Source organism: Orcinus orca, chromosome 11 (genome assembly GCF_937001465.1).
Source record: "Orcinus orca chromosome 11, mOrcOrc1.1, whole genome shotgun sequence".
Taxonomy (NCBI): domain Eukaryota; kingdom Metazoa; phylum Chordata; class Mammalia; order Artiodactyla; family Delphinidae; genus Orcinus; species Orcinus orca.
Window position 1 is genome coordinate 7,717,399 of NC_064569.1, and position 22,800 is coordinate 7,740,198.

The 22,800-nt window shown below is 37.1% G+C and overlaps 1 protein-coding gene across 9 annotated transcripts in view; it reads left to right on the plus strand.

Annotated features, from left to right (window-relative positions):
- RIMKLB (ribosomal modification protein rimK like family member B) overlaps window positions 1-22,656 on the plus strand; it is a 127,128-nt gene extending 104,472 nt beyond the window's left edge. For 5 of the 9 annotated variants that reach the window (XM_049694895.1, XM_033408116.2, XM_049694894.1 and 2 more), the window contains 6 exons: window positions 6,503-6,733; window positions 8,449-8,535; window positions 9,412-9,615; window positions 12,410-16,942; window positions 19,633-19,795; window positions 22,514-22,656. In XM_049694895.1, coding sequence (XP_049550852.1) covers window positions 6,503-6,733; window positions 8,449-8,535; window positions 9,412-9,615; window positions 12,410-12,873 — 986 coding nt within the window. In that variant the 3' untranslated portion in view covers window positions 12,874-16,942; window positions 19,633-19,795; window positions 22,514-22,656. Of the gene's footprint in view, window positions 1-6,502; window positions 6,734-8,448; window positions 8,536-9,411; window positions 9,616-12,409; window positions 16,943-19,120; window positions 19,796-21,168; window positions 21,345-22,513 lie in introns of all 9 variants that reach the window. The other 4 variants (XM_049694893.1, XM_049694892.1, XM_049694896.1 and 1 more) reach the window with 4 other exon arrangements.
- The last annotated feature ends 144 nt before the right edge of the window (window positions 22,657-22,800 follow it).

Here is a 22,800-nt window from a genome sequence, read left to right on the forward strand (position 1 = left end):
TTTTTTTAATGTCCTAAAGTAGATTAATTGATAAATAGATTTATAGTGAGTTGAGTATTTTAAAACGTTCAGAATTATCTCGTCTTTTTTGTTAATATAGCCCCTTTTATTTTACATGTGGTGGTGAATTTAATAGCTTTGTCAGTTAAGTAATGGATTAGCATTCTGGATTATTGACCTAAACAACTAAAGTTTGTTATGTGAATTTAGCTGGAAGTAGGGAGCTCAGAAGTTATAAATCTCTTACCCTGACTCCTTGCTTTTTCTAAGTAGAACTCACAGCCTGAGAAAGAACAGGTTAGATTTCTTGTCCTAGATTTGGTTTTGGCTGCCTTTAGCAAGTTACTTTAGCTTTCAGTTAGTCTTCCCTCTTCCGCCTTCCAAGATGAACTAATATAAAGTTTTTACTGCAGTAGTAGCACTTGAAACATAAATGGCAAGGGAGATGGGTCACTGGCAGAATAGTAAATGGGCTTTTGGTGAGAGAAAGGATGAGAAAGCATTTAAAAAAAAAAAAAATGAAAAGCTGAGCAGTAAAACCCAGAGATTTTGAAACTGGAATGACCAGCATCAGTTCTCTTTAGAGAATACTTAAGAATTTGAAACGTCTTGGATTCTCCCCTCCAAATCGGGTTTTCATTAAGAATTTTAAACGAAGAGAAAAGCTGAAAGACTAGAATTATGAACAGGTATATTCTTGCTACCTAGATTGAGTGTTCAATAGTAACCCCCTGTCATAGTTCTTTAATATCTCTTTCTCCTAGTATGTATAAACATTATGTACATTACACACAGCTTTTTGAGAGAGTCATTATCTTTTGAATACAAGTAGCTATCTTAATGTTCATCCCTAAATATTTCAGTATCTGAGGCCAAAAAATAAGGATGTTGTTCCCTATCAGCCAACACAATTAGCACGCCTAAGAAAAGTAAACTCTTTAATATCATCTCATATATACTCTAGAATCAGATTGTCACAGTTGATTCCAAAATACCTTTTTCAGTTATTTTCAAATCAGGGTCTATAAGGTTCATGCATTGTATTTGGATATAATGTCTACTTAGTCTTTCTAATTCTAGACATTCTTCCCATCTTTATTTCTAAAGTGACATCAGCTTTTTGAAGTGATCAGAACAATGTCTCATGTCCTGGATTTGTGTGATCGTTTTCTTGTGATGTCTGCCTCCTGAAGCTTCCTGCGAGTTGGCATCATTAGAGTTCATGTGTTTTGTGCACACAGTTACCTCTTAGTTGACCATGGATGCTTCACAGTGTGTTCTTCCAGGAGGCACAAAATGATAGTCTGTGCCACTGTCCAGGATAAGTTTGATCACTGGGACAGGTAGTGAGTGTCTGCATGGTCTGTTAGAAAAATCTATTTTTATCTTTTGCCTAGCAATTCTTTGATATTTTGGCACTATACAGATATCCCATCCACCTTTCCTTATAATGATTATTATTATTATTATTTTTTGCGGTACGCGGGCCTCTCACTGTTGTGGCCTCTCCCGTTGCGGAGCACAGGCTCTGGACACGCAGGCTCAGCAGCCATGGCTCACGGGCCCAGCCGCCCCGCGGCATGTGGGATCTTCCCGGACCGGGGCACGAACCCATGTCCCCTGCGTCGGCAGGCGGACTCTTACCCACTGCGCCACCAGGGAAGCCCTCCTTATAATGATATTTTGATATTTCATTGGGATTTGCAAAATGGTGATTTTTCTAATTTTGCTATTCCTTCTATATTAATTGACATTCTTCTCTAAAGACCTTTTCCTACAGGTGATAAATAGCTCCTCCTGAAATGGGGGCATAAATGTAGTTTTTCCTTATTATTTACCAGTTTTTATTTCTTTATTTTTTAATAAATTTATTTATTTTTGGCTGCATTGGGTCTTTGTTGCTGCGTGTGGGCTTTCTCTAGTTGCGGAGAGCGTGGACTTCTTATTGTGGTAGTTTTTCTTGTTGCAGAGCACGGGCTCTAGGCGCGCAGGCTTCAGTAGTTGTGGCACATGGGCTCAGTAGTTGTAGCATGCAGGCTTAGTTGCCCTGTGGCCCGTGGATCTTAGTTTCCCGACCAGGGTTCGAACCTGCGTCCCCTGCATTGGCAGGCGGATTCTTAACCATTGCGCCACCAGGGAAGTCCCTACCAGTTTTTAGAATACAGATTTATGTAATAGTTCCTCAAGTGATAGCAAATGAGCCACTCTTCTCCATTATCATTATAGATTAATGAGCTTTTTTTTTGCATTGTTAGTAGTTTTTTTTTCTTTGAAATTTGGCTAAATGAAAGCTCTTTCAGGCTGTCTCCCGTGTTCTAGTAACTCATCTGTCTTAATCTTTGAGTGCGTCCTTGATTTTTGGCACAGAGACTGTGTCGCTTTTTAATTGTGTACAAATAGCTCCTTCACTGGAAACTTCCAGTTTAAATTCTTAAAATTTGTTCGCTTTAAAGTGATTCCAGAGGTCCTGGTAAATCCTCTGGAATAGTAAAGGATGGAAGAAAAAGAAATGCCAGTCAGCAGATAAGCCTATCCTTATTTCCTGAGGATGAAAACACCTAGTACTTATCATGTAGCCAAACTAGTTTCAAAAAGCACAGGTGTAGAGCAGGCTACATGAGAGATTTCCCGCTTAATTACTGGCAAGGAGATTATTAATATCCCAAAGGAATCTTTCAACTTGGGAGAATAATCAGCCCTCAGCACTTTCTCACTCTGCCTTGACAACAGTAGCAGCCTTTTAATACATAATACATTTTTATCTAAAAAATGTAGGAATAAAAATTGTTCCCAACCCCATTGCTATTCTAAGGTTAACTCATTATTTATTGGCTTTTAATTTTTTTTTTTTAAGATGTTGGGGGTAGGAGTTTATTAATTAATTTATTTTTGCTGTGTTGGGTCTTCGTTTTCTGTGCGTGGGCTTTCTCTAGTTGTGGCAAGCGGGGGCCACTCTTTGTCGCGTTGCGCGGGCCTCTGACTATCGCGGCCTCTCTTGTTGCTGAGCACAGGCTCCAGACGCGCAGGCTCAGTAGTTGTGGCTCACGGGCCTAGTTGCTCCGCGGCATGTGGGATCCTCCCAGACCAGGGCTCGAACCCGTGTCCCCTGCATTAGCAGGCAGATTCTCAACCACTGCGCCACCAGGGAAGCCCAGCTTTTAATGTTTAATCATACACTTAATTCAAAACTTACCCAAAATATTTATATTGAAATCTCTATCCCAGTATGAAACAAAACTAGATGAATAGTTTCATAAGTTGCTGTTTAAGATGATGAGCAAGAAAGACAGTATACGCTTGAAGAAGTGGAATTGAAAGCAAAGCTGACTGGTAGCACATTCAATTGGAATAGCTGTTTTCACAATGAGTAGAGTGGAATTGTGCATGTGTATAATGAATAACAGGGATCTAAGGAAAAGAGTCATCCTCCCTATATTTCAGTTTTATAAGCTCTGCATCAAAGATGAGTGGTATTTACTAAGAGTACTCAAGAGATCAGTAATACTTTGCCTTTTTTTTTTTTTGCTCACATTCATCTGTACCTGCCCTTCTTTCTGGGCAGTCTCGGATCACCTTCTGCTTGTCTAGGATAATAAAGTGTCTGTTTCTGTTACTGGAGGCATTGAATTTCTTTCCATCCTCAGTAATGCCCATATAGTGTACTATGCAGATCTGACTGTGCTTTGGATAAAGTACTCCCATATTCCCAATTTCCGTTGGCAGCAGACCGAGAGTGGAACACATTGCCTTCTCTATCCCCTTTCTTAAAAGGCGCAAAAAGTATCTCCATTTTAGGGAAATGAGAAGATAATGTCATAATGGATGAATTTTCTCTTGACAGTTGACAGTGTCTCTTTTCCTGATCACTCAAGTTTTCCCAAACTCAATCTTTGTTTTACCTCTGTTTCATTTAACGAATTTGATTATTCTCTCCAGGTAACACTGGCTTTTCTTATTTTTCATATTACTACTTAAAACCAGATTTTCCTGGTTTTTTGACTCATTTTTCCTCAGGTTTTTGCTTCCTTCTCGTGTCCCTTAACTGAGATTCATCAAATCCAGTCCTAGGAATTGCCATTTTTTCTTTTTTCAGCCTATACATCCCCATTTCTTTAGGTATTAAGTCTTGGGCTGATTCCTTCTGTAAGCACACACACACTCCACACTACCAGATATGAATTATTTTACACACCTGTAATACACATGTGTATTTTATATACACATCTGTATAGTTCCCATCCGTACTTCAACTGTTACAGAATAGCTCTACTTTGATGTTATCACCAGAATCTTTCATATCTACACCCAGAGGCAGCATCTTTTGCCGTAAACTGGGTTCCCTTTTCACCTTTCCCATTCTCCATGTCCCCTTTTAACTCCCAATTTGGTCACTAGGCTTTTTTCTGATTTCAAGTAAAATGCTGTTTAGATTTTCCTGTTGAGGCAAGTCAGCACAAAAGCCCAGGAAATGAGAAAATGTAGGATTGCAGGAATCCGCTGCTGCTGATCTCAAGATGCCTGTAGCAGCATGGTCAGTGAACGACTGCAAGGACAATGCCTGAAGCCTTTGGCAAAAAACCTCACATCTGCTGATGACCACAGCGCTACCAGCTGCCCCTGGAGAATAATGACTTCTACTTCTCTTTGACCTTTAAAATTTTGTGTAATTGTCTTTCGTTGGTGGATTCTCAAAATAGAATCCTGCTGGCAAGGGAGAGTAGGAAGTGCTTCTAGTCCATGCCATACAGGGAGGGAGTAAAAGATGGGGATGGTGTGAAGTATCAACAGGTAATATCAAGCACATAACCTCAGTTCCCTTAATCAGAATAGATAAAATCTCTTTTGGCTCAGAATTGTGGATCCAGCATGTTACCTCAAGGAAATGAAATCACTATCTTGAGGATTTATCTGCACCCCCATGTTCATAGCAGCTTTATTTATAATAATTACAACGTGGAAGCAAACTAAGTGTCCATTGACAGATGAATGTATAAAGAATACGGTGTACATACACACACACACACACACACACACACTCACTCACTCACTCACTCACTATAAAAGTCCTGGGTATGTAAATGTATATAGAGTACAGTGACTAGTCAAGGACCTTATCTGCCTTAGTTACCAATCTATTCCCAACTTTTAGAAAAGAATCTGACACATAGTAATTACTTAATGTTTATTCAATGAATGAATGTCCATGAGTAAGGGATTGATCATGTGGTGTATCTTTAAATATAATTCTGTTGAGCCCAATACAGTTGTATGTGCACTGACTTAGATGTCTGGTATAATTTTAAGTGATGAGAGAAAGTGACATAAAATGATGTAAACAAAGTATCTCATTTGTCTAAAAATTATATATATTTTTCTATAATTAGATAATGGTGGGGAAAATACTATTAACATACTATTAGTTAACTATTAACTGTTAGTTGATACATACTGTTAACACTGTGTAGGATGTTGGATGGGAGGTAAATGTGTTATATTTTTGTATTTGAATGTTATTTAAATAAGTATATGTAATTTTTTAATGAAAGTAGGTTGTAAGGAGCAACAAGTACCTTGTTCCTTTATTATTTGGGACCTCTTTAAAAATAGAATGGTATTGGATAAAACTCAGAAAACTGCTCTTTTAAAAATTCTCTTTTTGGGGCTTCCCTGGTGGCCCAGTGGTTAAGAGTCTGCCTGCCAATGCAGGAGACACGGGTTCAAGCCCTGGTCTGGGAAGATCCCACATGCCGCGGAGCAACTAAGCCCGTGTGCCACAACTGCTGAGCCTGCGCTCTAGAGCCTTCGAGCCACAGCTACTGAAGCCCGCGAGCCGAGAGCCCATGCTCCGCAACAAGAGAAGACACCGCAGTGAGAAGCCTGCGCACCGCAACGAAGAATGGCCCCTGCTTGCCACAACGAGAGAAAGTCCGTGCGCAGCAACGAAGACCCCACACAGCCAAAAATAAATAAATAAATACATTTATTTATTTTTTACAGAAAGAAAATTCTCTTTTTGTACTAAAAGCATACATCCTCACTTAAAAAAGATAGAGAATTGCATGGAGCAAAATGTTTTAAAGTTCCTCATTCTGCCCTTCTCTTCCTGCCTTGCCAGCCACACATACTCAGAGAAAGCCATTTTTATATATTTTCTGTACATATGTAAACACAAGAGTTAATTGCTTTTAAAAAACTTAACCTTATGCATCTGGACATTCTTTCCATCTTTGAACATAGAGATTTATGACATTCTTTTTAATGGATATGTAATACTTCATTGTATTGACATGTACTGTAATTTATTTACCCCGGCATACATTCTTCTTATTACATCTTCTTTGTTCTTACAAAAGAAAATTATTTAAGGAGGAATGTCTCTCTGTCCCAGTGAAATGTTAGCAAAATGGTACATTTAGTTTTGAGACCTAAGCTTTGGTATATATCTGTTTCTCTATTGTATATTCCCCTTTAATGGTTATGGTTTCATTCCTGTATATTTCAGGTCTTCGTATCAATGGAGAACTAATTACTGCCTACCCTCAGGTGGTGGTAGTGAGAGTACCAACCCCTTGGGTGCAAAGTGATAGTGACATCACTGTTTTGCGTCATCTGGAGAAGATGGGATGCAGGTTGATGAACCGACCTCAAGCCATCCTGAACTGTGTTAATAAGTTCTGGACGTTTCAAGAGTTGGCAGGTCATGGTGTTCCTCTGCCAGATACTTTCTCTTATGGTGAGTTAACTAATAAGAATTTATAGCCTAAATTTTAGAGCACCAATAAGTTTTGAAAGCCCTACTAAACTATTAGGGTTATGTGATATAATGAAATTCGTGGACAAGGAAGAACTCTTAGAAGCGATTTTCAGTTTTAACAAACTGGGCAGGAGAATTATGAATCTGTGTATGGTATGAGTAGAATGGACTGACCAAACTTTCTGTAATGGGTCAAATAGTAAATATTTTGGGCTTTCCAGGCTGTAAGTTCTCTCTTGTGACCCTCAGTAAAGCTGTTGTACTGTGAAATGTGCTGTAGACAAAGCTTAAACAATGAGTGTGGCTGTTTTCTAGTAAAACTTAATTACAAAAAAGGGCTGTATGCCCAATCAGTCCTTAGTGTGGCAACCCCTGAGGTAAAAGAATCTGTCATCTCTATAATTTCTGATTATCTTCATTACCATTTTCATGATAATGGTTCATAAATATTTCCCTATTTTTAAAGAAAATTACACTATACTAGGTGTGCTTTAAACCAGTGCTTCTAAAATCACCTGTGGTAGAGGACTATTTTTTTTTTTTAAGACCCATTTGCTGTGGATAAGTACACGTAAAGTACCGTAAAAATAGAGCAATGCCAAATTGCTTTCTTGTGCTTACTCTTTTTGTATTTATTTGGACACATATCAGTAGCAAAGAAGTCACAGGCAGGGGTTACTGGACCACACTTGGAGTAGCACTACTGTAAACAGTATTATGTTAATATATTTCCTGCCTTTCCAGTTTTTCTAGTTTGGAAAGAATCAGACTTGCTATAAATCAGTATACTTTTTCATAAAAATATTTCTTAAAATGTCCAGCAGAATGCTTGGAGAGTTAACGAGGCTTTAAAAAGAAATTCCTGTCCTGTTACAGTTTGAGAGTTCTCTCTTCCTGATGCTTTTGAGATATTATATAGCTTATTTCATCGTTCTACAATTCTGATTTTAAGAGAATGGAAAGGAGAAAAGTATATTAACCAAATTAATGAATATTACCTGTGCTCTCACGTTTAAGGTTTAAAATTTGGAGACTAGGTCATCTTCATATCTCTGAGCTGAAAATTTATGATATCACAGTTGTTTAATGAACCTTTTCTTGGTGTGATTATTCTGTCACCATGCTGATTTTGTACAACTACAATCCATTTTTGCTGTAGCTTTGCTTCTGTATCGTTTGTTCCTAGGAATATAAACAGAAAGAACAAGACATAACCCATGGATACTGAATAGCTCAGTGTAGAAAGAACTCTGATTTATAATAGAGATAAGAAATATTAATTTGTGTATTTGATGAGAGAGAGAGCCATGCCTGTGCATGCAGCATCTTTTCAACTTTGGATAAGTCTACCCAACTGCCTCACTCTTCTGTTTCTTAATCCAAATAGAATTCTATATACTAAAGTAGATCTTGGCTTCTATTATTTGTGTGGTAGAGAAATAAGGGCTAAAAATATGAAAAATGTTATAGAATCAGGAAACTTTGTTTTAATTTCTTTGAGTTGTATATTAGAATATTTATAGTTTAAGATAGTTTTTATCCATTTTAAAAGGAGTGGTTGTTTAACTGAAGACAAAATTTAGCCATCAGGTTATTACCTTATACCTCCCTTGTCTTGCTGACTTTAGTATAGATAAAATTTATCACAAAACACCTCTGTTGCTGTTCCTAAATTTCTTTTTTGCTCAAACCAGGTGGTCATGAAAATTTTGCTAAAATGATTGATGAAGCAGAAGTACTGGAGTTTCCAATGGTAGTGAAGAATACACGGGGTCATAGAGGTGTGTATGAGTTGTTGCTACCACACATAATATTGAAATTACTCTTGAGAATTAATAAGTGGTTATACAAAACAGATTTTTTAAGACTTAACTTAGATCTACCTTGTATTTGCTCATGGTTATTGACTAGACGTAGTCTTGTCAATTGAAGTTTATAGCTTTTGAAACAGAGCTTCTGAAGAATTACTGTAGGGAAATTGCTAGGTGCATGGTACCTCAGACTCACAGAAGGCGCTTTTGTGAGTTGTTCCTCTAGGCTGGAGCAACAACAACTCACATTTCTGTTCGTTTAGTGGTTATCCTAGAGATTTTTTTTTTTTTTTTTTTTGCAGTGCACGGGCCTGTCACTGTTGTGGCCTCTCCCGCTGCGGAGCACAGGCTCCGGACGCGCAGGCTCAGCGGCCATGGCTCACGGGCCCAGCCGCTCCGCGGCATGAGGGATCTTCCCGGACTGGGGCACGAATCCGCGTCCCCTGCATCGGCAGGCGGACTCTCAACCACTGTGCCACCAGGGAAGCCCTATAACCATGTTTTAAAAGCAGACACTTCTGTTGGCATAGAAGTAGTAACATACTGCTACTTTACTATATGCAAACATGGCATCTTAATATTGTGTAATATATAAAACATATGTTTTAACTCAGAAAAATGTTTTGTTGATAAGTGAGGCTAGTATTATTGGCTAACCTGGAGGAATACAAATCTTAAGAACCCAAATATTTAGTTGGTCTTTATATACATTTTACCATAACGCTGTTACTTTGGTTAAAAAGCAGTTGGTTCTGAAAAAGGAGATTGGGACACAAGAAAATGCAGGTAATGATATCAACTGCTCATAGTTTGTTGACTTACATTTTTTATTCTTTTCGACCACAGGCAAAGCAGTTTTCTTGGCTCGCGATAAGCACCATTTGGCTGATCTAAGCCATCTTATTCGCCATGAAGCTCCATACCTGTTTCAGAAGTATGTTAAAGAGTCTCATGGAAGGGATGTACGTGTCATTGTTGTGGGAGGCCGTGTGGTTGGCACCATGTTACGCTGTTCAACGGATGGGAGGATGCAGAGCAACTGCTCACTAGGTAAAAGCAATGCAAGTGTCTTTCTAGGATATAAAGTAATACTATTAAAGCTTTTTCAGTGAGTATTTGTATATAACTTAGATCTTTTTATTTAATATGTTGAAAAACGTATCTTTCACATGTAAATATGATTCATAGATTTACCACGAATATAACAAAAGTATAGAATTGTTTTTCTAGTAATGAAGCTGGATTTCTCTGAATCATAAATTTGCTTTCACCCAGGCTGAATTTGTACCCCAATTTGCACATGTGTGAAATGTCTAACAAATTCCCTCTTTGGTCATATTATTTCATTTAAGCTGTGTCCTAACCCATTTTACCCATTGGTCCAAAGAATGTTGCTGATTTTGATTTGCTTAAGTGTATATCTTCTGAGATTTCTTACCGTTGAAGGGCCCCAGAGCGTAGTCTGGGTTTTTTCTTCTTCTCTGTGTATTTTACGTTCTTAGTAATCTTACCTAGCTCATGGCTTTAGATGCTATCTATGTTATTATTTTCAAATGTATCTCTCCAGTTTAGGCTTTCTTCCTGAACTCCAGGCACATATAAATCACTGCCTCTCATTATCTCCATGTAGATGTCTGTTAGACATTTTAGTCTTAACATGTCCAAAACTGAACTCCTCATCTAACTCCTCCTCCCAGTATGTCCCATCCACAGTTTTCTCCTTATTGTTTTTGGCAACTGTATCTTTCTAGTTTAGACCAAAATCCTTGGAGTCATTCTTGATCTCCTCTCTAGTCTAACACCTCATATCCAAAGTCCTTGAAATCTCTACTCTCAAAATGCATCACCTCTTGTTCCCTCTCTCTTCCCATGAGAGGATTAGAACAGTTTTACTTCCCTTCCTACTCCTCCCTCTTGATTCATTCATTCACTGAACAAATATTTTTGAGTACCTCCTAAGTATCAATACTGTTACAGCAGTATTTTGTATATAGCAGTGAACAAAACAGACACAAATTTCTGCTTCCCTGGGCTTTGTATTCCACTGTTTTTCTGAAACCATTTAATAGTTTTAGTTCAAGTCTATAATAGAATTTCTTTTATTGTGTGTCTCTTCTGTTTCAAGAATCCTTAGGTAGCACTTACTTTATCCATTCCCAGGCAGTCTTTATCTGTTGAGAGTTAATTACACCTGTTTTGCAAGAATCACACTACTAGTCACTCTTTACTCCCCATCTGCATCTTCCCATAGCTTGAGTTTTCTGTCCTTAGTCATTTGCTGTTATGTTAGTATCTCTTCTTGATTATTTTCCCTGGATGGTGTATGTGAGTGATAGATACCTCATAGCTTGCTGTCTTTCTCAAAGGAGAATGATATATTGGCTGAGATAGGATTCTTAAATTGTGTGAGTCTTGCTTCTGTTCTGCTGCTCTACAGTTTACACTTTTGCAATTGAATGTCCAAATCTACTCTGATTTTGGGAGGGGGGTTGGTTATATTCTTTGTAAGTTTGTTTTTTGTTTTGTTTTGTTCTCTTATTTTTGGTTATTTTGTTTTACTTGAAATGCGAAACAGTTTTGTCAGGATATTTTTAGATATGTGTCTCTTCTCAGTCAGTCCAACCTGGATTTTAGTAAGCTGTTTCTATCAGATTCAGTTTTTCTAAGCTTCAGGAAAATTTCTTCTCTCCTTCTGGGGGTTAGGGTTTTTCTGATTCAGTTATCCAAATTTTTTGTCCTTCTTTTGTGACTTCACCTCAGGTTTTTTGTATGTGCTTCAAAATATTTCTCACAGTAGATTTTCCAAGTTATAAGTTAGACTCACAAAAGCAACTCTCCTTCAGTTTCTCTGTTGAAACTTTTAAGTTGGGTAATCATGTTTTTGTGTTAGTTCAGAGAGTCTTTTTGTGCTAAACTTGAATTTGTGCTCTTATTTCTTTCATTCAGGTCATAGACAGCTTGTTATTTGTTATTGTCACGTCACATCAGAGCTCTGCTCTGGTTATTTGGAACATTCCAGATGGCCTCAGTACTATGGATGCTGAGAAGCAGTGTCATTTAATTCATTGGCTAGTGTGCCAGTCCCCTCCTTCCTGCACTCCCCTCCCCGTACTCTTCCAGCCACAGTGGTAAGGGGGACTCTGGTCATATGTGCCTTTACCTTTGGTCTCTTTGGGTCAGGCATACTTACATAGTACTGATGTCAGCCTTCCTCCTGTTGAGCTCCTTAAGCCAAGGTTTTGTCCAAATTCTTTTGCTTTCTAGTCCTTATCTAGTCCTTTCTAGTCTTGAAACTGTCTCCAACTAGTTCTAATTCTTTTCTCTCAGATACCAGCGAAGACTTCACATACACTCCTCCAGCTACCTGAAACCCCAGAATACTTTTGGCTTAGGAACAGCAAAGAGATTAGAATTGAGACTGTGGAGGAAGAAAAGCATGTTCCTAGATTCTGTCCTCTGTCCTTGTTATGCATCTCTATTTTTACAAATCAAAATCTGAAACTGATAAAAACCAATAACAACATTAAGTGGTTTAACTGTATTTATGCAAAAGTTCCATGTGATTGCAAGTAAGATAGGCTTCAGTGAAAGTTTAATGTCTTCAGAAAAAAATAGCATATGGAAAAAGTACAAAGTCATGAATTTGTCGAGAGACTGCGTTGGAAGGGGATTCCCTAATGAAAGAATCTTAGACTTCAGAGTCCCAGTTTTACACTAGAATAACACTTTTGCTATTCTACTGATTTAGAAGAGAGGTTTAGCCTTAGAGGCTAACTTTAAGGTCAGCTTTAGTTTTACTCCAAAATTTTGTCATTTTGGTAACTTCTTATTTCTCTTTTGCCAGGTGGTGTCGGGATGATGTGCTCATTGAGTGAACAAGGGAAACAGCTAGCTATCCAGGTGTCTAATATCCTGGGAATGGATGTGTGTGGCATTGACCTGTTGACGAAAGACGACGGCTCCTTCTGTGTCTGCGAGGCCAATGCAAATGTAGGTTTCATAGCCTTTGATAAGGCTTGTAATCTAGATGTAGCTGGTATCATAGCGGACTATGCCGCCTCCCTTCTGCCCTCTGGCCGGCTCACCCGGCGTATGTCCCTGCTCTCCGTGGTGTCCACGGCCAGTGAGACTAGTGAGCCGGAGCTGGGTCCCCCAGCCAACACTGCTGTCGACAACATGAGCGCAAGTTCCAGCTCTGTTGACAGCGACCCTGAAACCACGGAGCGAGAGCTGCTCACCAAGCTCCCGGGGGGCCTATTCAACATGAACCAACTGCTAGCCAATGAAATCAAACTCCTGGTGGAGTGATTCCACCAGTAAATAATTAACCAACAAAACCCTTGTAAAACTTTCTTTTTCTTCTTTCCTTTTTTTCTTTCTTTCTTCTTTTTTTCTTTTTTTTTTAAACCAACTTGCAATGCTGTTCATGGAAAATGCTCAGAGAGATGAGAGAAAATTGAGTAGGATTAGTTAGGAAGGAAGAATGGGGAGATAGACGAGACCCTTGCTACTAAGATGTTACTGACGTTGATTTACAAATCCTACAGATAGAGAGGCAGAAGAGGTGAGATACAGAAAAGTGTCAGGCTCTCGTAGTTTTACATTACTCAGAGAAATGTGTAGGCTCTCAGGCCATGAAGAACATAATATTTTCATGGTCTCTTGCTTTTGTTTTTGTACGGTTGGTACAAATTTCAGAGTAGTGTACTTAACATTGTGTTGTAATCCGTGAGGAAGACATCTACCTAAATTATAATTTTTTTATACAAATCTGAAAATTCAGCCTATACACTATTATCTAGGAGCTTTATGTTCATAGTTATGAGATCTTGAGGAGCTCTGTTATTGACTTTTTCCCCCTTAATTTGGGTGGGAGGGCAACGTGAATGTGACCCAATAAAGATTTTTTTTAATGATAAAGTTGGCATGTTTGCATGATAAAAGGGAAATGAACAGTATTGCAATGTCTGGCACACAAAATAACATTTACTCCATTGTAGATAAAATTGCACTAGTTAAAAATATGTGCATTGACTTGTATTTGTTAGTGTTTTAGCCTTTTTTGAAAGATATATGCTCTGTTAATGTTGCATTTTTTTTTTAAATACATGCTAGTCTTAACATTCCCTGATCTATGCCTGCATCTTTAACAATGGCCAAAGTGAAGAAAATGCTACCTTTTTTGTTAACAAGACACTGACTTGAAACATGTGCATTTAAAGCCTTTTATTTTTTTCCTTTTTTCTTTTGGTGGTTGGGCATTTAAAGAATAAGGACAAGGAAGAATATTTTTGGGGGGCAAATCAAGGGTCTATAAGTTCCTAAGTATAAAGTTGAAGTGATTTCTAATACCAGCGTTATATATCTGCATTTTTCACATTTTAGGAGGGTGTGTGTGTGCGCGTGCGTGTGTGTGCACGCACGTGCACGCTTGCATGTTTATGTGCTTTGCTTTTTGTTTACACCAACCAATCAAAAAGGAAAGATTCTAGAAAATGGAGCATGATGGGAAACAGTTTTTTACTTTAAAAAAAAACAACTGAGTCGTTTTCATAACAATAATCTACTGGTAGAGGTACTCACCTAAAGACATGAGGAGAATAGCTGCTGCTTAGGCTTTTGTGTATATGTATGTTGTTTGCTTTTTTTCTTTGGTTCTAGACTGTTCAGTGTATGATTTATTCCAGGCTACATGCTTTTCCTCTGCTTCTTGCTGTGCATTTTCTCCTATTACACATAGGTTTTGGGTTGGGGTGGACTGACCGTTTTTGTTTGGGGACTTATTTAGCAGTATTGAGTCTCTTATAGCCCTACTCTGAAGCCTTCAATATTCTACTCTTTATATTACTTTATTTCTGAATTTATAAAAGCCCCCAAACTGCATATAATATGAGCCTTTAAACATGGGTAAAACTATCCCAGTGAATGGTTTGGAAGGCGTGTTAAGAAATGGAGATGCACCAGAGCTCAACGTAATTTTTTTAAGCGGCAAGTTCCATCTCCCTACAATCCTCTGAAGCTTTTTACCCGAGTCGTTTCTTGCCTCTCCAGTGCTTTTTTCCTTCAGATGGACATTAAACATAATTTCTTGGACACTACTAGAGAGACTTCGAGGCAATAAGATCAGTATTAACCAGCTCTAACAGAGGTTTGATCATGCTTACTTGTACAGTTTTTCCCCCATTTTAAAAAAGGAATGTAATAAAACGTGTTTTTTCCATAGAATTAAATAATATTAAAATGGAGTGAAAGGTTGATTGTTGACAAATAGAATAGTACCTCTGATCTGTGCAGTGTCTCATTTCACCTTAGAAAAAGATACATAAGAGGACTTTCTAATTTATTTTAGGATATTCTCATCTCATCTAAAAGAATTTGACTTGTACAGGGTTATTGTGCGACATATCGTGGAGTATATAAGTACCTCTGGCTCACTTGGTACTTCTTTTACTAAATGACCATACTTTGGAAGATGCACACTATTCGGGATAGAGAAATAAACAAGGGAGAAGGAATCGCTTAATTAAATCATCATTCATATGTGTGTAGAGACCATCTGGTTGCCACATAGATTATGATACATATACTTTGAATAGTTACATGTCACATGTATATAGATTAGTGAATTTTAAAACACAAATAGAACACCCTGTCTATTTGATGAAAAACTCAAGGTTTCTGTTGGGTGGGATAAGGCACCAGGAAAAATGTAGGTAGCCTTTTAAAAAAATTATCAAATTAACCAAGTACATTAGAAGAAATATCTGAGATTATTTCACTGTTAGTTTTACTCACTGCCCATCTTTTGTGCATTCACACTATGTTAAAACATAGCCTTACCAACCTATTTCTGGATCGTACACTGAATGGACATCTTAGAGTTTAAAAACATGAATATCCTCTTGAATTCCTTCAAAAAGTAAGGTAAAGAATAAGAGCAAACCATACTGGAAGAACCCAAATAAAACAGCCCAGATATTTAAGTGAAAGTTAAATATATTTTCCTATTGTTGAGTAACTTTCTTAAGATCTTTATTGCTATTATGAGAGGTAAAAATGTGTATTTATCAAATATGTATAGTTATTTTATCATGCAAAAATCTGAATTATTGTAAAAGTATTGTACATTGTTAAAATTGTAATTCTGAATTGTATTTAAAAGTAATTCTTTCTGATATTGTTTTTATGTCACCCATGATGAAAAGTGGACTATGTATATACATAAACACACAAATATGAACTATTCCATTTAAAATTCTTGATAGTTATTTTCTTTTGATTGGTCATTTCTGTTGGCTTTAACTCCACTGAACTTTGAAGTATTTCTGTATATGCTATCAAATAAGAAAATACCCTGGAACATTAGAAAAATCCATCAAGAGACTTGCTTTCATCAAGTGCTTTATCAGACTTTTGAAAAGGTATCGAAGGCATTGAAAGAAGTAATTGACTTTCAAGATCATCTCTTCTTTTTCTCAAGAAGAAAACAAAGGAAAAAGAAATTCTCTTCATTCAGTGAGTCCCCAGTCTGGGGTCTGGGGCGCTTAGAGACACTGTGAAATCAAATCTTGTGTTACATTTTTCTCCTGGCTCACTCTTTTTGAGAAGGTTTATGGGCTATATGGCTGGTGAGACACGATCCCCTCCTAAGAAAATGTAGGTGCTCAGACAGGTAACCTCTGCTGCTACTGTTTTTATTTGTTTGTTTGTTTGTTTAATTTCTTTTATAATTTGTTTCTGTCGTACTAGGATATTTTTAAATGTAATATATTGCAGGATTTATAACCAGGTTCACTGCTTTCTTTCTTTTTTTTTTTCTTAAACCAAACCAAACAAAATTTCATTTAAGATACATTTAGGCGCCTTTGAAGCTTGGATTTTGGAATGTTTCAGTAGTGGACAGAAATCTGCTGTTGGAATCTTCTAGTCTTCCAGGTTTAATTTGAAATGTTTTTAGTTTTGTTTTGGATTTTTGTGTGGTATTTTATTTCCTTTATACCAATGCCCTTTTGCCATGCTGTTTTGGGGTGGCTGCCTAACTCTAGTGAAAATTCTTTCTATATTAACGAAAATGTGGTGTTTTAAATTCCTTAATGTTTTGCATTTTTAAAATGGTTTTTAAAGAAATATTCTAACTGCTTGCACTATTACTGTTCTTTGCCAGCCTTTTCAGGAGACAAAAAAACAAAAACAAACAAACAAAAAAATACCCAGAGAAAAAACTTTCCTTCTTCCCCCTTCCTGATGATGAGTGAGAAGTATTGAGAACTTTCGGGGTCAGTGCCCTTCTAAACTCCCCTTCCCCCAATAATGCAGCTGTAGAATGAATGGTAAATGCAGCGGTTTGGATTCAGGCACAGCCCCAGCCTGCTGGCAGGTAATTTGATTCTTTCTCCTTTTTTTCATCACAAGGCTAACTTTACTTTCTTTTTAAAATTTCCTTTCTTTTATGTACTTTGAAGGCACCAATGGGTTTGTAATATAACTTGGATTTCAAAAAAATGTATAAACATATCTAGCAAATAATTTGGTTATAGAAAAAGTTTTGGGGGTAAAGTTTGAACTGGTTGGGATGAACCCAGGACTTTCTTTGGGGATTTGTTTTAGCCATTTAGATATCTCCATTCCTTGCATATATGTCTATAATTATTTCAGAGTGTGACTTTTTTAGCTTTGTTTTTGTTTTGGGTTTGTATGTTTCTTCCATTGTGCTACTCTGGCTTAAGCTTTTTCAGGGGTTGGTGTTCCGAATACACAGTGAGCTCACAGTATAAAGACATCAATTAGGAGTGGACAGGTATGGAAAACTAGAGTTTTGAAAAGGTAAAATTAGGTTCTAGGTTATATATATGGTAAAAACTCAACATAGCCTTCAGTTGACCTTAGTAGTGCTTCTCTTTCTGTGGCTTCATTATAAAAGTGAAAGGTAATGAGACAAAACGTAATAGCATTTCAGTTATTTCAGGAGCAGCGTGATTTCAGAATTAATGATTTTAGCATTTCTGATGCACTAATTCTAACAGATGTCAGCCATTCGAGATTATCATTAAGTAATGGTTTAAATATTAAAAAGTTATAGGTTTGAACAGATTGGAGGGCATTTCTGAAGCACAAGATCTTGGAGCAGATTAATCAAGCCCATAAAACAAAGTTAATGGCAGGAACAGGAATACAACTTATCCATTTTAATAGCCTTCCTGTTAGTTAATACTACTATCCTTTCCTGTCTGCCCCAGTCCCCCTACCCTTTTCCTCCTTTTTCCTGTCCTTTCCAAAGTTTTAGCTCTAATACGAGTTATTATCATTATGGGAGATAATCCTCTTTCTGATAGGTAGAATTTCAGTGTCAGTAGTCAGGACCTTTTCAAGATATATTTCTCTTTGGATGCCCTATCCAAGGAGGCTGGAAGTCTAGTAACTCACTAGTTAGGGAATAGGAAATCCTGGCTTGTAATGCTGTTTCTACAGCTGAAGGCATAAAATAAGTCATAAACTTGTTTTGTGCTTCAGTTCACTCATATGAGGTAGGGACAGTCATTCCCCTAAGCATCTTAAGATAAAAATATTTATGTCTTGAACTGAAATTTACCAACAAAGGAATCCTGGCTGCACTCCTGCAGTAATTTATGACATATGGAAGGATCTTGTTCTCTTGCTAATGAGAATGGCTAGCATTAGCATGTGTGCACTCTGTGGTTGCATGGGATGTGGAGGATTTATGAACCTCCATTCCGCTGCCCCCCCCACCCCCCAAGATCACTGCCATGTTAAAAATGATCTTGCTTTCAGATTTCACCATATTCAAACTATATTAGATGGTCCTTATATAGTATATATACCTGGCTGCTACTGTGGGGTTTGGGAACATGAGGGGTGGGGTGAATTGTTGTTGTTTTAGGTTTCAGTCAGACAGCCATCCCTGTGCCCCAGTTCCCAGAAGCACAGCAGGCCTCTAGGAGCATCCGTGGGAACGGCGCAGTCCTGACATCACCAACTCTTCTGCTCAGGCTCATCCCATAATCAGAGGTCAAAGGGTGGGGCTTGAGATGGGGGAAGGAATGAGAAAGTAGAAACAATGTCACGGCAGTGCCACTGTTGACTAGCCTTTGATGCTTATGTCAGTGTTTGTTTTATTTTTTAAGTTCACAAAATAAGTTTTTATTTTGGGGTAAAGGTAGTGGGAGGGTGGAACAAAAGCTATTATTACTAGTTCATCATTATCACTAGCTCATTCTAGCATATTGTTCTTTAGTAGCGAATAAAGAATAAATTTGAAACTTAGACCTCAATAATAAAGAGACTGGGAATAAAAATGAATCTCAGGATATTAAAAAACAAAACATTTATGTGGTATTAATTTCCAGTTCTACAACCACTGTTACCTTTGTCACTCTCGCTTTTTTGCCCTTAATTCTTTTATGTATGTATACAGTTTGAGGAAATGTGCATTTGTGGTCAGTCCTTTTAAAAGGACCTAATGAAATTACTACTCTTTTGCAAAAAATATACCCATTGCTTATACGGGCATACAAATGCTACCCTATTTTAAATGTAGGTGGCGTATGTGTTCGTGTTTTAATGTATTCAGAGCCATTGGGCAATAAGCAGTCCAGAACATGAAAACTCAAGCAGGTAAAGCGCCTAACACCCTTAGTTTCTAGAATTACTTTTAAAAACTCCTTTATTGCTGCATCTTCCACAAGTCTTTTGGTAGTCTCTGAACTTAAAATTTGGAGGAGTTCACTACCTAGTTAAAATTTTAAGTTATGCATTTATTATTTGTAGGGACAGGTGAAGAAGGAAAGTAACAGAAAAGGAATGGCTCCTTGAGGTGGCAGCTGCTGAGTGTCTAAATCTTTCCAGCTCCCCCCTCCTCCAGCTTAGCATGAACATTGATCATACGTGTTTTGATCTTCTGTGATTGGGATTTTTGTTGTTTTAACTTGGAGGGGAGGTTTCGGGGAAACAGGAACTTCATACACATGTGAAAATATGAAATGTTAAGGAATTTTTCTGTTTAATATGAATAGTAAGCAAGAACTTTTTCTATATACTCTTCTGCTGCAGCAGAGAAATAAACTGGTAGGTGGCAGCAGAAGAAAGAATTCTTCAGATTGATGGCTACTGACAAAATCGGCATAGGAGAAGAGATAGAGCATGACATACCACGACAAGCAAAGGGGGCAAAAATGGAAACAGGACTACGATCCCTGATCTTGACTCTTAAATGGTAAGTTAATTTCAAGAATGTGTTTTCAATATGATACCGGTGTCCTGTAAGTCAGTGTGGTGTGTAATCATGAATGCCTGTAAATTCTTGACGTAGGATGAATTTGTCCTAACTGGGGTACTATCATTCTTTAATTTGGAAAAAAAATGAGCAATATGTAAAATTAGGGATTTCCAGTATATTGATATGTGTGAAACCTTTTTTTCCCCCCCAGCTTTATTGAGGTATAACTGACAGATAAAATTGTAAGATGATGATTTGATATACATTGTGAAAGAGTTATTATCATATCCAATATGTAGACCTTAATGATGGCAAAAATTATGCTATCTCACAGTAAATGTGATTTTTTAAAAAAAACCTGCAAGATAAATGAAATATGCATTGTTAATCATTTTGTAAAAATGAAAGTGTCCCCTTTTTAGTGTGAGCACTGGGGGGGGTAACTACAGAAGTATGTAATTTGACAATATTTTGTGGTAAAAATGACCTTTTCTTCTGGCTGTCTCTTTCCTTTCTAGTCCCATTTCTTTGTCACTGTACCTGCCCATCAGTTCCGTTCTGCATATTCACCTTTCTGTCTTGCTTATCTGTCTCTGCCCTTCTTCTCTTACTGTTTCTTCAGTTGTGCTTCTGCTTTCCTGGTTTGGTATCTCTCTCTTTAGTCATTCAGTCCCTCGGGATTTTATTTTTCCAATGTTGTCATTTTTTGTCTCTGCCTACCTATTCCTCTGTGTGTGTGTGTGTCCCCATTTTCATTTGTGTTCTCTCTGGTAAATAGGTCTGTTTCCTTTCCATCAACAGCTGCCTTCAGACATGGGCATCAGTACCAGTGCTGTGATTTTCTACATTTTAGAATTTGATGAGGCTGAATAAAAGAAATGAAGTGATATTTCGAAGTCCCTAGATTTAAAGACTGTAATTTTCCATTCTTTTAATAAGTTGCAGATCCGTTTATTCATTCAACTACTTGTTTTACTATAGTATCTGTAATAACAGATTCAGCTGCTGGCCTACAGAGGCCTACCATAGAAGTTTAGAATTTTTAAAGTGGAAAGCTTAGAGGTAGTATACTATAATCTTGGATTTACTGGTAAAGAAACTGACGTTCAGAGAAGTTAGTAACTAAGATTACAGAGCCAGGACTACATCTGAAGTGTCCTAACTGCCAATATGGTGCTCTTTGCATTATGTGGCGTGCATTCTTCAAAATCTGCTGTAGTACTGAATAAGTGAAGTGCTCTGCAATGAGACCGCTGTGAGTTAGAAAGAAAGTTGTCACTGTTTGGGCTTGTGGTTAGGATACTAAGGCAAGCTGTGGGCAGCCATTTTAGGTGGTTTGTACATAGAATTAATGAGTACATCATTTACAGGGTTTGAGAATAAAAAAGTGTCCCTTGTTGAGAGAAGATGCAAAGAGGTTCTTTGCAATTTGTGGTCAAGAGAGAAGAGAAGTGGATCTCTTAGATCTATTATACCACTAATCCTCTACCTCTCCTCTGGCCTACCTTTATTTCTGTTCTGGATAATGAATCAATCTGCAACAAAGGTAAAACATTATATTCTGAATTTTTTTTTTCTGACAGGTTAGAAAGGGGAAGTAGATAGTTAAATGGACTTACTGTGTATACTTGGAATAAAGGATTTATCGTAACATGAAGCTAGAGTAACTGATATTATTGTTTAAATACATGGTGAATTCTGGTTTTTTTTTTTAATAGTATAAAAAGAAGTCACCTTCTATTAAAAAGTTGTTTAATGCTAAATACAGTTTTACATATATTAGTATGGAACACAAGAATACATGCCTCAGTTAATATGGTTAAAATTTTAAAAAGAGTTTTGTCACAAATTTTGGTTATTATATGGAAATGTCAGTGCTTTAGAACTGAAAGAAGCTTGAATCTTAATCTGAACCAAAATTTATTGCTCATTATATAATTTATTGAAAATGTAGTCTTGAGCACTAGAGTAAGAGCATTTAAGTTTAGTTTTGTTTGTTCAGGCATTTTGCTACAATAACTTTCTGTGATGTTTTAGAAAAAATGTTCTTACCTCAATTTTTTCCTCTTGGTGCTAAAATAAAACACAATTGTCTATACTGTAGGGTTTTCAGGGAGTAATATTGCTGACACATCTTTTATATGATTGTATTTTTTAATATGAAATTCAGTGTCTAAAATTGGGTTGATTTTTGTAAAGTATAAATTATCTCTATAGTACAGTTTAAATCAATCACTAGGAAAATATGCTTACATGGATGTCTAACTGAAATAAGTCTCACAAAACTCCAGTGATAAAGACCAAAGTTTTGGCTTTTGTGTTGGCAGCATCTTGAAAAAGTAGATAAAATAATGGACCTATAAATTGAATTGTTGATTCTAGAGAGAAGAAATTTCAGGAAATAAGAATAGTTTCTCCTGAAGAAGAATCAAGTAAATCTGGGAAGTAATGTTGCTCTTTTAAACCTGTTACAGGTTTAAGCCTTTAATTTTTAATGAATGATATACCTTAGTATACCTTTGTCAGCTGAGATCACCAAGATGAAATGTGGTAATTACAAAAAGCGTTATGATTCTTTTTGGCAATCTAGACATTTTGTATTTTTTTATTGTCACATTAGTTAATTTTCTTATTTTCCTTTTCTTTTTTCTCATCCTAATTATAAAGACTGTTTAAAACTGTGATTTAAGTGAGCTCTGTGTGTTTCCCCCCTAGGTTCTTTTGATCTCACAGAATGGATGAAGACTGTATGTTTTTTCAAATGGAGGATAGAAGTACACAGAACAAGGAAGCAGTAGCTCTAACCTGTTTAATTCAATGTGCTTTCTAAAATAAAAACACCAGAACTGGAAATGAAATAGCATGGAGTATGGTTTGTTCTTTTGTCAGTTATTTCTGCTCACTCCATTTTGTATGGGTTCACTTCAGTCTGCATATCTAGACTTGATGTCTAGCTCCACATGTGTCATTCGCTTTTTTTCCTTCACTTTTTGCAAGATTAA